This window comes from Protopterus annectens, chromosome 2.part0 (assembly GCF_019279795.1).
Source record: "Protopterus annectens isolate FY-2018-M chromosome 2.part0, PAN1.0, whole genome shotgun sequence".
Lineage (NCBI taxonomy): Eukaryota > Metazoa > Chordata > Ceratodontiformes > Protopteridae > Protopterus > Protopterus annectens.
In genome coordinates this window covers 1,687,221,273-1,687,236,878 of record NC_056728.1, presented here as the reverse complement: position 1 = coordinate 1,687,236,878, position 15,606 = coordinate 1,687,221,273, and the positions used below count along the sequence as shown (strand labels likewise).

The 15,606-nt window shown below is 32.8% G+C and overlaps 1 protein-coding gene across 3 annotated transcripts in view; it reads right to left on the bottom strand.

Annotated features, from left to right (window-relative positions):
* LOC122793577 (cytosolic phospholipase A2 gamma-like) overlaps positions 1 to 15,606 on the bottom strand; it is a 1,122,344-nt gene that overhangs the window by 872,992 nt on the left and 233,746 nt on the right. For all 3 annotated transcript variants that reach the window (XM_044061746.1, XM_044061744.1, XM_044061745.1), the window contains one exon: positions 9,747 to 9,787. Coding sequence is in view for 2 of the 3 variants with exons in the window: in XM_044061744.1 (XP_043917679.1) it covers positions 9,747 to 9,787 (41 nt within the window). In the remaining variant the exon portion in view is untranslated. The remainder of the gene's footprint in view (positions 1 to 9,746; positions 9,788 to 15,606) is intronic.

Sequence of the window (15,606 nt, the reverse complement as noted above, 5' to 3'; positions counted from 1 at the left end):
TTTACTACACTGTAGTGTGGTCTCAGAGTTGGTATATTTAAAGAGCAGGGGGTGTGGGGGGTGCAGGGGGGCTTGCCTCCCCCACCTACAACAGTTTGCTTTGGGTTTGTTTTTTTTTTTTTTAGTACATATGTTTGAAGTTTTATAACTTCAAACATTTAAATTTGATTTTATGATGTTCAAAGTTATAAAACCTTGATCATATAAACATATAATATAGACCCTTTTAAAAGATAACTTAAAACATTATCAATAGATAACATTAGTACTCTATGCCAGTAAGAATCTGTGAGTTAAAAGATCAAATAAAAACTTAAAGGAAAATAAAACCCTGGGTACAGATAGTATTTTGACTAAAATAAAAATAAAAGCAGTTTTCTCAGAAACTAAAACATTCATAAAATAAGGTTTTACTAATATACAAGACAGTAATATAATACCACACTCTTGAAAATATACTTTCACTTCTCCAGTTGTTTAAACAAGATAAGGATCCAGATAACTATTCATCATATAGCAAAATAATAAAGTAGTGTCAGTGGCTCAGTAGGTAATATACTCACACATGGTGACAGAAGATCAGAAAGGCAGTATATTCTATTCCCATACAAACTGCTCTTATTCATTTTTCAGTAGTGACACTGCAGAGCAGCATAAGGGGAGTGCTGCACTTTAAACTGTGTAATCTAGCAAATAAGAAATTAAACTAACATCCCATCTGCTGAACAAGTTACCAATAAAACTGTTGAAAAAACACACAAGTGGCAGAATGCTGACCAAAGAAACACCACCGAACACAATATCTGCACGAACAGCAAACCAAAAGATTTATTTAAAATAAGCTTTTTTCGGAGCTCTTCTCTCCACCTTCATCAGATAATAGTTTAGTATCAAGCACCTCCTTATATACACAGCTATAGATTGTTTAATTAGTTAATACAATTAATGGTAAGCCAATAATTCAGAGGTGGTGAGTTTAAAATGGGCTATGCTCAATACACATAAAAAAAGCCTAGTAACAAGCCCTTAATACAAACATATTAATGTATTAATATATATACATAAATATAAAAACCATACAAATGTATGACATAAGAAAAATAACATGAGAAGAAATATTATATAAAAAATATTATATAAAACTCCATTCTCATAACATGATAATTATATTCTGTGCAACATATACTAAATAACTGAATAAATTATAAAAACCTGATCAATTATAAAAATGAAGTACTATTCCCTACCTCCTGAGAGCTTTTAGTTTTAAAATACATTTTATAGAAACTATCTCATTTAAGCCTGGGAAAATATAGGATGAAGTACGTACTTGCCAAAAAACCATCTGCTCAGTTTGGTGGTAGATCAGGGGGATACAAAAGATTACATGACTATTATTGAAAAGAATATGGAAACTACTACGATGCCTTGGCTACATTTCTCCTTGTCTGTATGAGTATCATCTTGGGTCTCCCGTAAATAGATGTCACTGGCCTAGTATGACACTCACAGTCAGGAAAGCTTAAATGAATAAAGACTTATAGCTGTTTTAAATATAAATAATATTTTATGTCCACAATATCTAGTAGATTAAAACACATTATCTACATTGATAGAAGATGATAAACTTTGATTTATTATTTAACAACTGACACAATATAATGTTAAAATATATATTACTCTAACTGATTATACGCAGGTCAAAAACATACAAGTATCAGTTGTAAGCTTAAACAAAAAAAAGTTTGATTGTATGAACTGGGATTACATTATAAAGTTCTCAATTGCTAATTTTTTTCAAATTATTTTATTATGACAATATAATGCAATCTTTATATAAAAAATGTTGCTGCTATTGTTAAAAAAGATCATATGGCTTGATAGCGATTGAAATTGCTAAAACAATAGAGAAGATTCCCTTTATCTTTCTTATTATTTGCACCAATAATGAAGCTAATTATTTTAGAAAAATGAGAAAATGGAATATTTTAAAATTAATAAAGAATATCAATCAAAATGTTGTTATATGCAATTATATTTCATTCTACCTGTCTGGCATTAAGATTGTTTTAAAATTAATAAAGAATATCAATCAAAATGTTGTTATATGCAATTATATTTCATTCTACCTGTCTGGCATTAATTCATCTTACAAAATGTCAATACATTCTTTGGAAAAAAAGAGGCAAGAAAATGAGAGGTACATACTGATACTGCTTGAAATTTCAACTACATCATGTGTAAAGCTAAATCCAGCAGACACTTAGCTTGGCTTATAAAACTTTCCTAGGGTACTGAGTCCCTTCCCCATTACCCATAATACTGGGTGCCAAAGATACCCCTTCTCCAGATCTCAAAATCCAGCTAGTTGGAGCAATCAAGAAACTGTTAAAAGTAAATCACAACTTGGCACAAAAAAGACAGCATCCAGTGGACTGAAAAGCTAGGACTAGGATGATAGCTATGAGATGTAGCTGAAATTGCCACTTCAGATCTACAATTATGATAGGTTCATAACTTTCATATCTGATGTTGGGTTTTTCTACCCCATCATCTGTCAGACATCGCCACAATCTAGATGCATTGGATAGTCCATGACAGAGCACCTTGGATAACAGCAGCTCTAAGGGCTGCCCTGAACCTCTAGGCAACACATGACTTATAATGTCTAGTGAAATTATCTGGTGATACCTAATGTAGCAGCTGCATAAATGTCTTCTACCAAGGCATTTTTTAAAAGCTTGTAAGGTAGCCACAGCTCTAGTACAATGTGCAATTGTAGCATGCCTTTTGTAGCAGAAAGTGATACCCAGTAAACTAGGAAGAAAAGGCAACTTTGGATATTTTTTTTTTTTTTGCTTAATGTTTTGAAAGAAATGGAGACAAACAGTTAAGGAGCTTTTCTTATTTGCTAAATCCTCTTCAGATAAAGCTATGCTGCCTACAGACATCCATGCAATACAAAAGATATTTACCTCTATTACATTAAATGGGGAAGAAAACAAGAAGATCTACAGAAAGCCTTATACCGTACTTTGAACCAATATTTTGATTTTTGGAAAATTTGGTTTACAACACACGACTCATAACTTTGAAACCCTCTTGCCAAAGTAATAGCCACCGGGAATATAGTTTTCAAAGCAAGGAATTTTAAATCAAGCAAAGAGACTAGATTGAAATTAGAAACCCAGTACAAGAACAGAAGGCTTGATTGGAGGGCATGCATTATTTATTAAGTCTGTTTATCAGGGCAGAGCACTAATCAGTTCTCAGCAATTTCAGTTTTGGCATGGAGAATCTGCAAATGAGTCACAGTTAGTACTACATGATAATAATACATTGCTATAGTAGCATTACAAAACAACACATGGTTACAGTTGTTACAATATCACAATCATGCATCTACATTTTGAGAAAGTGATTAAAATGAGTATTACAAACAAGGGCACAAATCCTGAGAAAGAATAGTTAGAAGAAAGTAGTTTGGACTGAGAGGTCTGAAGGAGTGAAACTGAATGTTTATGGTTTCTGATGCTTTTTATTTTATTTACTTACTTATTTATTTATTTGTTTATTTATTTGCTTGTTTGTTTGTTTATTTTGTATTTATTTACTGCACGACACTAATGCCCTTGTCATACTAATTTGAAAGTTAAGAGGAAGAAGAGGCCATTCATGAAGAACTGTTTATACCTAAGTGCATAAGTGTAGATAGACTCTTTATTTAACAGGGAGCTGTTTAGTATTTTCCAAAGAAAGGCAGTGATGTTCATTTCTTGGGAAGTGGGAGATAAGGCAACAGATTTAGAGAGGGATTATTGTATGGTGGTAGATTTCTTTTTAATGAAGTAGACACCAGAAGGAGGGAGCCTATACTCTAGTCAAGGGAAACAAATACCCATTCATATGGCTGATCTGGCTCCATGGGAGATGAGAAGAGACATTTTTTCTGCTCAAATGAGAAGGGGGTTAGTATTCTTATGAGTGTTTTAGATGAGTGTTGAAGGGGGGGGGTCTAGCAATAATTTGAGATACTTAAAAGAAGGAACCTGTTCCAAGAGGGGTGCAATTATAATCACTGATTGTGAGGGACTTAAGGTTCCTATTGAGTTTTTGTTTACTTCCAAATAACATTTTTTTTTAGTTTTGGAAGAGCTGAGTATCAGACCTTTCCTCTTAAGCTACTGTATGAGAGAATGAAAGTCTGATTTCAGATTGTCTTGTAGTGTGGTGAGAGAGTAGATAGAACAGTGGAGTTCCATATTGTCTGCACATAGTATGAGAAGGAGAAAAGAATGGAAACTTGTGGAACACTGTCAAGTAGCAGGGAAATGTGGTAGGTAGAAATGTTAAAGGTGATATGGGAGGAAGAGGTGGTAAAGTTGAAAGTGAAGAAGTGGTTTGTGAGATAATTGCAGAACCAAGTAATGGTGTCTGAGCAGATTTCTAACTCAGAAAGGTAAAGAATGAGAATGGTGTGGTTGACTAACTTAAAAACTCTGATAAAGACCAAAAATATACCCCAGAAATAACTCCTTTCACCATCCCCATAAGAATGTCATGTTTAAGAGAGTTATTGGAAGATGATACTCGCAAAGCTTTTGCAAAGGTTTAAGAAGAGGAAATGGGCTGATAATGGAAAGGGAGTGAAGGGCTTTTCTGTCTGGAAAATGCTTTCATTGTGGCAGTTTTCCAGTTATTGTTCATGATATAGGAAGCTATGCAACGGTTACATGTATGTTGAAGTAACTTTATCATGAAATCATAGCAGTGATAGATGAACCAGGAATGGATATTGTCAGTACCAGAAGGACTGTCAAACTTTATTTCTTCCAGCAGTGGTATGATGTCTTTGGATAAAAACAGTTTAACATAAAAGAGAAGGATGTATTCAGATGTGGAGGTGGGTGAATAGTGTTGTTTGAAGGGTTGAAGTAAAGTTGGGGAAGTATCTAAAGTGTTTAAGGAATTCTGTTTCCAGGGTTAGTTTTTCATTTGTGGCAGGCTTCATCCCTCAAGTTTACATAGAATAAGTTCATATATTAGCCACTGTTTGAGTTTGCTTTTGTATAATCTTGTGATTAAAGGGAAGCAGGAATCTTGGATTTTCAGTAACTGGTTATCAGAAGGTTCCCCTAAGGCAGGTTTTTCAGACTGTGAAAGGGGACAGGGGTGATAAGTTTCCTCCCTTACAGATATTAAAGAAACAGTTGCTAGAACAATTTTGACTGAAGAAAAACTCAGTCCTGCAACATTCTGACATGTGGGGGATAGTAATAAAGGATTTTAGATTTCTGGATGTGTTTTTTACATGATGACTTATTGATAATAGAAAACCTTAATGAATATAAAAATATACTAAGAATTTTTATGAGCCTGAAGAAAAAAAATAGGATACAAAAAAAAATAATGGTAATGTAAACTTTCATTTATTCTTCTAGCTTAAAAGAAATATCAGTAGCATTACAGAAAAAATTACATCTCAGCAGATTGTGAGAAAACCTTGAAAATGAGAAACGAAACACATGACTGGACAAACCAGGAGCAACTTCCAGTATAGGTGGTAGAAGGAAAACCAGTATGAGCCAGCAACAATGTTTATTGTATATTGTTAAAACTCAGTTAAGCTCTTTCGTCTTACTATTTTTAGAATTTCTTCAGAACTAGTACATAACATCAAATAGCAAACAAATAATAAAATTCAAAATCATATGACTATGCAAAGCCAATAGGATACATAAATAAGTTAGAAATCAACTTACAATTTATATAATTCATTACATAACATTAAAATGCTTATATAATTCATTACATAACATTAAAATGCTTCAGCTTTAAAATAGGATTTGAAGAACAAGCATCATTCAGCCCATGCCAATTCATAGTGTTTAACTTAAGCTGCCATTTAAGTTCACAGGCTTCCAAATGTTCATCTGTTATTTTACCCTGCAAGTCCTTATTCCCTTGTTCAATGACTTTAAAAACAAATTTATGTGAATCAAATCAGTGTGTTTACATAAAGCATTTGTATTTTTCCTATTCTTAATGTACGATATATGCTTATATATGCAGTCTTTAAACCCTCTGGAAGTTTTACCTGCATATTTGCAGGACAGGACATGCATTGAGCTAGGTAAACCACATTTTTAGAGCCACAGGTATAATGACCTTTAACTCTATACATAGTACCTCTAACTACAAAAAAGTCACCACCAAGTACATACAAACATTGAGAATAAAACCCACATTTAAATGTCCAATTTTTCTTTTTAATGAGTCCAACATTAGATTTTTTATTAAATGCAAGGGAATTTTTAAATGTCTTGCTCCTTCTGTATACCCTGCATAGTTTATCACCAATCTTTTTCATAATGTCAGGATCCATTAAAAATAAATTTCAATTCTCATAAATACAATCTGCAATAGCTTTACTGTCAAGAGTGAAGGTAGAAATTAATAATTTATTACCATTATCAAAACTAGAACCTGTACTAAGTAGTATTAGATCTGTATTACCAGCAATAATATTGGACAGAATTGGTGTAAAAATATCTGACTCATTTTTGGCGAAAACTTCAACTTTAACAGTGTTAAAAAATTCAATGGGGTAACTTCTCTTTAAGAACATACTCATTAAAACTTCACATTCTCTAAAGAAATAAAATTTTCCTTCTTTGAAATCATCCTGGCAAAGCATATCTTTTACAACTGACGTCCTTTGATGTTCCAGATGCCAATTTGTAAAGTGAAGATAAGAATTTGAAAAGGTATTTTTTCAGTAAATATTAGAAATAAATTTATGATTAAATAAGTCCTTACCTATGTCAACATCTAAAACTGCAATACTATTCATATTAAATTTAAATGAGAAATTTAAAAATTGCACTGTATTATTGATATAAGTAAAATAAATTCCTGTAGCTTATAAAAAGAATCAATCCACACCAGAAAAATATCATCCAAAAAGCAAGTTTACAGTGACCAGCAATGCTTGTATTCACTACCCATAATATAATGATCTTCACATTCTGCCATCACATCATTTGCAAATATGGGAGCTACTGCACTGACCTGCCTAAATATTGGCCTTGAAAAACAAAAAGTTGTTCTGCAACACTGTGTCCATTAATGTAACCATTGCATTCACTTTATCATTCACAAACAATAGCGCTTAACTGATTTTTAATAATAAACATTGCTGCTGGAACCTTGAAATTATATCAGGATGAGACAATAAAAAATAACTGCTGGAATCCAAAACTATAACTGGATATATTTCTCACTTTTTGGAAATGTCCGTATTGTGAAGTCTTATTTTTGCCTTCTGTTACCTTTAAGGTGCTGTATTTAATAAGCATGACATAATAAGATGGCTCCAGACTAATAAAATATTTTTCTGAAATGTTTTCCAATAGAGGAAGTCTATATAATCCAGTGCAAAAAAAAAAGGCAATAAAATCATTCATGCAGTAGACATATGTATGTATGTCTGCTAGTTCAGCCTTATTTAAAGATCAGTTAGAGATACAATATTCTTGCTTGCTGGAATTTAGAGATATTGGAGAAGTTTTCAAATATTAAAAACATCTGCTGTTTGGAATACAACATTGAGTTTATAGACCTACATAATCACTTTATGTTGAAATGCAAGTATTTTAGGTTACCTGATTTTTATTGTAGCATCTCAGTACTGTGGTCAAAAGTACTTAATGATTAAGACTAAACTTTAAAAATATATCTACAATAGTATATATTCTCACAATTTGCAGTGTTCCTATTCCTGCATTATTGGGAGTTATTTCTGATGCATACCCTACAGGAATACTTTGGAAGTTACTCTTTTCTCTTAAGAGCTTATGCATTACACTAGGAAGTGTCACAATTTACAGTAAACCATTCAGGATATATACATACATATCTGTTGAATGACTTTTCTCTATAAGAGATGAAAATAAAAAAAACTTAAAGAATTGACTGCTGTCATCTGAAGAGGAAGAAAGCCTATTAATATGTTGGAAATTAGATTGTTCTTTCAACACAAATTAAGCCCAAATGAAGGCATTTGTCTGAGTGTCTATCCAAAGTTTATGTTTCTGTAAAATACATATAAAATCCAGTAAAAGATAGTTACAAAAAAAATAAGTGTTCTCTGAATAAAGTTTACACAATGGGTTATATCTTTAATCATTAGCAACATTGTGATGGACTAGAGGCAGACATACTGCATTACTGCTGGGCATGTTTCTGGGCTAGAGTGAAGACTTTTATTGACAAGGTGATTAATAATATCTTTTCCTGTCAACCTGATAATTTTATTTAATGATGCATTTAACTCAAAAAGAAAGTGCTGAGATCCTATCAGCTTCGATAGCTGCAAACGGCTAATCTTGTTGCACTGGAAGGAACATCCTTTATCATCATTTCCAGAATGATACTGGTTGAGTTTCTTCGCTGAAGCATACACATACATCTGTCAATAATGACCATTGCTGTCATCTGTCTTTTCCATCTAAAGTCTGTAAGGAAATTATTGCTTTATTCCCATTATGTTTCTTAATGAGTCTATTGCCTAAACCTCATGTTTTGACTTAACTTGCACAACTACTGCATACCTGGCAACATCCAGACGTGCAGCAGTGTATGCAGTTACTCTGTTGAGTTTGCCATGTTTTCTGAATTGGGTTATGCTGATGTACTTGACCTGTGCTATGTACCAGACCTAGGCCTCTATGCACAGTGTCTTGAGGACCACTCATCATTTTATTTTTTCATGTTCAAAGACTTGTTCTCTGATGTGTTATTATTACTTATTTATTTATATTCCTGCAGTACATTTAGCAGGGTCAAATGTATGACAGAAAAGCTATAATTTAAGAATTGTTTATAAAAATATTGGCTGGAAGTTTCATATACTGCAAGAAGTATGACAAATATCCTCCTCATTTAGAATGCTTCTGACTATATTCTGTCATCTTTTATTATCGGACTTCTACAGGACAGCACTCAGTCACATACACTCAGACTCATTTTGTTCTTATTGCGTTTCTATAATTGCAGAGAAAAGGTTCCATAAGACTACCTCTACATATGTTATAGAATATGGAACCCATACATCCATGTTCCTTAAAATATAAATTCCAGCACCATCTAGATGCAATATTCAGTGCTAGTTTTTATGTTTATTATAATCTGTTACTTTTTTATCCATCTCTAATTAGGCCCAATAAGAATACAGGTCCATCAGCAAACTCTGCATGTGAGATGTGAGTAGGCAATGAACGTGTTTTAGAATCTGAAAGTCTACATATCAAAATTTGATTAATAAAATCTAGACACATTGCTTGCACAGTTTATTGTTCTTAGTGTGGAAAGAAGATCCCCAGCATATGTTTTATACTTAACATATTGGCTTGTTCTTTTTTTAGATGCATTGTGTAAGTTAGTGAATTTCCTGAGAATGTGCACAACACTTAGACCATGGTCAATTGTATTTGAAAAAACACATCATGTTAATTTTATTCTCAGGAGAAAAACTGATTTACTCTACATGCACAGTAGTAAAAATAGTATGCATTCTACTATAGAACTAAATGATTATATGCATAAAAACCTATTACCTTATTCATTAAAGCTATAACCATTATACTCAACAATATAGGATCCAATAGCCAAGTTCCAGTTCAGTTAATGAAGAAGCTTTGTTTTACATTATGTACCCATGCATACAATAAAGTAATATAGTATACCTTGGAGTGTGAGAGGTGTTCTCTGCTTCACTTCCTGAACTCTGCAAAAAGAAGAAACCAATGGCTATAATAAAACAAGAAAACAAGCAAATAAAAACAGAACAATCAGTAATTCATGACTTAACAAGTATTTGCTAGTAATTAGTAGACACTGACTTTGGAAGCAAGACAGTTTGCCCTCGGATGATTCGCCCTCAGAAGATTCAGTCCCAACGCATTTGTATACAGTTTCATATTTATATTTCCATTTATTGTGTATGAGAGTATTTATTGGGTGATGTGACACCAGACTATTTGACCCCAAATAAATGTTAATAAATCTTTTGTATTAAGTAAGTAATAAAATACACAATAATTAAACAGTCTTGTTTTTAAAATTTATTTTTTATTATGTTAATTTATTTAATTTATCATTTAATAGGTTTTAATACCATCCAGTAGGTGGCAGTAGCTAAATTTTCTATTTTGTTGGTATATCTTTACTGTACTGGATATGATTCTTCCTCTACTTCACCTTATACTTCTTTTGGATTTAATAATTTACTATTTTTTCTCAGAAGATTATTCATGTTTCATCTTTTTATCATGTACATTTATTTGATCTTTATTTATTTTATCTATTTTTATTATGTTTGTATGGGAAACAACTACTATTTACGTTTGTCAGTTTCCATGAGGAAAAGTATTAAGATTACAAAATGGTCCAGGTCCTGTCTGCATTTCACTCTTCTGTTTTTAATCTGTATTCTCATATAACAATTTGTGAGATTTAGTGACAGCTATTTCTGACTTTCATTCGTATTCTGATAAAACTGATTAAACTGAAACTCCTAGTCTAGTTTAGCATGCTGTGTGCTGCTGCTGGCAGTTCTTGGTTTTCTGAAAATGGAAACAAATACACATATGATTATATCTGTGGCTTGATTGTTCAGATCTGTAGTTTACACACACACATGTATATATATATATATATATATATATATATATATATATATATATATATATATATATATATATATATAAAACTGTTTAGTTACATTACTTAGTAAAATATTTGCATTTAGATACTGTCCACACTTTCGCTTTTAAATCTTAACTATGAAACTTGTACTTTTGTTTTCTGGGGTTTTTTTCATATCTATGTGTCTTTTTTATGTTATTCATGTATAAATACTGGAAATTGTAATATTAACTGGGGTCAAATCATCTGGGGTCAAATAAGTGGGGTCAAAATATCCTGTACCCTAATTTTCTCTTCAAGGTGAATAATTTAATATTCACTGATATAATTCAGTGGTCATAATTATACCATGAGAGCAGTCACTCAGATACTCTTTATACTGAGATACACATATGTAAGTAAATTAAATAAATAACCCATTTGATTGTTTAAAAAAATTAATAAGAAGCACAATAGAAATAGAGGTACTGTGTAGCTTTCAGCAATTATCCTAGTCATATAAACAATCCAATTTTAAATAGAGATGCTCTTACTTTTCTTTCCAAATCTTCCAAGTATAACTATGATCTCAAAGGCAAAAAATATTGTTAAGGTTTCCCTTTTTCTATCAGAAAATGGAAAATGAAAGGTAAAATCAGTGAATGAGCATGTTATGTATAAACAATGACATGACTGGTCTACCATAGGTCACAGTGAATGTACTTGAAAAAAATCACAATAAGTAAAGGCATATGTACAAGTGCTCTACAGGAAGAAGGATTAATCACTTCAGTAACTACAGATATCATAACTATGGCTTGACATAAAATTTAGAACTTAGATTCCATGGGACAAGGCAACATACCTAATGCTTTCCTAAACAAAATCAAGGAAAACCTAAATAGATTCCTAGAAATCATATTAAACAGAATTTTATAATATGAAAAATATTTGCTACCTGATGACAGACTACAGTAGAATCATTTAGCAATAGGGGATCACATCAGATCTAATGAATTTTACAGTTGTGTATCTGCTGGAATTCTGAGGACCATAACTATAATCCTCATGATTTTAACACTACAGGTACAAATGTAGTGGGCAATACACTAAGGTAGTAGTAGTAACACAGAATATTCTCCACACTCTAAGCTGTAGCAACTTCTGAATTAGTAACATAAATTGCAGGGGTGTAGCCTAACTTTACAGGACATAAAGAGATAAAAGCCTTACCATGTAAAAGTGCTTTAGTAGTGCAATGTCTCATTTTAAAATCTGCTACTTGTTTGTCTGACTCATAGTTTACTTTTGAGAAATCTTGACATCCTATTTTTATCTTATGTGTCATAGAAGCTTTTAGACCAATCAGCACAACAAGTATTCCATGTAAAATAATGCAGAGATCTATAATGACATATGTATGAAACTAAATGACAAAGGGACCTATTTCCATTTGAAGTTAACCTAATAGTTAAAACCATTAGGAAGCAATGCCACAAGGATCCAAGGATGCTTCATCATTCTGAGGAAGTCTCCTGTTTGAGATGAAAGCATGCAATGCTTTTAATGTTTTCTTTTTAGGTTTTGCATAATAAAATTGTTTGAACCATCTTTGGACCCTTGTGGCATTGCTTCCTGTTGGTTTTGAGTTTTACTTATCAATACTGCACAGTTTGTGCTGTTATTAACATAATAGTTGACAAGATCTAAATAAGCAAGGGATCATCTTATTGATTTAAACTTGCCAATTTTATTTTCCACAATCATGGTTCTATGTATAAAAGCACTGCTAGCGGAATTTCTATTTGTTACAGGCAGTCATGCCATTATGTGTTGCATTTTCACTTTTCTGGATATGTACACATATGACTGCAGAGCTGATACATACAGAGGTAGGACTTCCACTTCAACAAAACTGCATATTGAGAAGCAATTGGTTTCACTGTTGTTTCAAACTTGTACAGCAATGATTTTTTTTTTCACGTGCTCACAAAGGTAAGAGCATAGGACTGTTTAGAGACTCACTTACAGGTAACAGCTGTACAGCTGTTGATTATGGCTGCATTATTGAGCATATATGTTTTCAAATTTTATATTTATTATTATTATTACTGGTCTCAAACAGATGCCCTACACTGACCATCTCAAAAAACTCCAGCTTTACTCTGTAGCATATCACCTACTCTGAGGAGATCTCTGCCTAACATATAAAGCTATGTCAAACCCAGAGGTGTTGGACATGCTACACCTAAAGAAATCCCAATCCCTCCAAGCTACATGCTCTAGGGACATAAACCTTGTCACCACAATAAACAGGACATGCTGGAGGGATAGATTCCTGTCCCAGAGACTTCCCATACTCTGGAACAAGTTATCCATCTATGTCAAGTAAAGTTCCTCATTAGTACTCTTCAAGAAAAATCTTGATGAGTGGATGGGAAATAGGAAATATACCCCGGGGATCACTTCTGTGGCTCTGCTCAACAGGGGCACAGGAAATTAACTTTCTTGGGTGGCGTAAGCTAGGGAACCTTGTTGGCTAGGCTTACTTAGGCCCTTGTTTGATAGCCTAGTACCTATATATATATATATATATATATATATATATATATATATATATATATATATAGTATATATATAAAGGTTTAATAATAAAGTATGCTTTTGTATTACACAGTGCAGCCTCATGAGTGAGGCTATAAATGTCAGGAAGAGGAGTTATGTTGTCAAAGACATTTAGTAATTTCTTCTGCTAGACAGAAGGACAGTTCTCTTGAAAATCTGCTGTGTTAGATGGCACTACGTAGGTGGGGATCATTATTTCCTTAAAATATGAAATTCCATTTTTGTGAGCTGGAATCATGCAATTTTTGTCTATGACTTTTCAGTAAAATTTCTGGTCATGATCATAATTCCATTAGAAATTTTAGTGCAACTAAAATGCCAATTCACAAAAAAAAAATCACATATTTTGGCTGTACTAAAACAATCTAAATTTGAGTTTTTCTAGTATTTTTTCCAGAAAAAAGGGGGAAAATGAGTACATGTACATTACAAATGTAAGTACCAGAGACAGACTTTAGGTGAATACACCCATGCATGTACAGATATCTTAGTGAATGTATTTTCCTTTGCATGTACACATGTATGAATATTTCAGATGGAAGCATGTGTGTACACATGCGTGTGAATGTACAATCATACATACATATGTATATATGTACATAAGCATTCATTTATTTTTCCACTCATTAACCAGGATAGTCCAGCTGGTCTAGTGATCCTTTCTGGTGGAAGCCCAGGGAGAAATGTTTCAAGAATAAATATACAGTTAGAGGTACAGTGATGACAAATGTACATTTTGCAAACAAATTGTTTTTCTGAAGGCACATATCACAATGTTTGTTTGTTTGTGTCTTTGGGCTTTTCCCGGTTAGGGGTCGCCACAGCAGAACTCCGGTCCGCTAATGATTGGTAGTGGATTTTTATGTACCGGGTTACCAGCCCTGATGCACAACCTTCAACGAAGGCATGCCCCATTCACATATGACTCCACACAGAAGACGCTCTAGCTGAGAATCGAACGGGACAACATCTTGCTATGATGAGGTGACAATGCTACTGCAGCACCACCACCGCAGTGCACATATCACAATGTACAAATGTCAAATCAAAATTAAAAATGTTATATGCTTCAATTGTTACAGCTAAGCAAGTATATACATTGACACTATGAACTGCAGTGGATTACTCATTGATTTTTAGACCATCTGTAGAAGGAGAACACACACCGCAAGTGTGGAGCATGCAAAGCATTGAGTAACACAGTACAGTATAGAGTTAACATGTAAGAAATGGAAAGATGGAGGAGAGATGGAAGTAGATATAGAAGATAAGCTGGTAGATGGAGTAGACGACAACAGGGTAAAAAGGAGTAATTATATGGGATCATGAGATAGTATACAGAAATTTACAGAAATTGTCAATATTGAGAAAAGGTGTAGGAAGACTATTATTTATTTATTTATTTATTGGTAGCTACAGTGTTAGAGCAAGTTTTGTGTTTTAGTATATACTGTATTATTGATGTTTAATTATGTGTGTAACACTGACAATGCCACTTAGTAGCCTGGCCTTTAGTTTTTGCTGGAAGTTTCTGACATTCCGTTCAGATTGTAAGTCAGTTTGAGACGGTATTACAATATTTATCTAGTGAGGCAGAATATAACGAATTATCAAATTGCTTAATTTCTTTTATTAAGAGTATTTAGTTTTGATTAAGTGAGAGAAGTTATATTGGTGGGGTGGATTTTTCCCAACATTTATGATAGATGCACATTACTTTGACGTGTATATGAATTGGTGAGTTACCTTTAATCAGTTCAGAGAAAGTACATTTGAAGCAAAAGCCATTTGAAGTTTCTCAGGGCTAGTTTATTTATGTTGGCTGCATAGGGGATTTAACGTTTTTTGAGCACTGTTTTTGAAATGTTAGTTAAAATTGATAGTGAATATGCTAATACTGGGAGCAGTAGGTAGTGAATATAAAGAGTGGTCATTTAGAGAATGTTTGGCTTTGTACAACATTCCTAACTTATGTTTTAGTAATCCTCACTGTGGGGATTGTCAATCATGTACATAGTGAAGTTCATAGGTTAACCATTTGTTTTGTCAGTTAAAGCATGTCAACAAAACAGAGATCTGAATTTTGGACATTCAATACTGAGGATGACTATGATATAGCTCTATAATACATATATATATATATATATATATATATATATATATATATATATATATAAATGTGTGTGTGTGTGTGTGTGCGTGTGTGTGTCTGTATGTGCATGTATGTATGTAGCACAGCATTTCATCTAAGCAATGCTTGATAGACATCTGTTTATTTGACAAAATGTGGTTAGC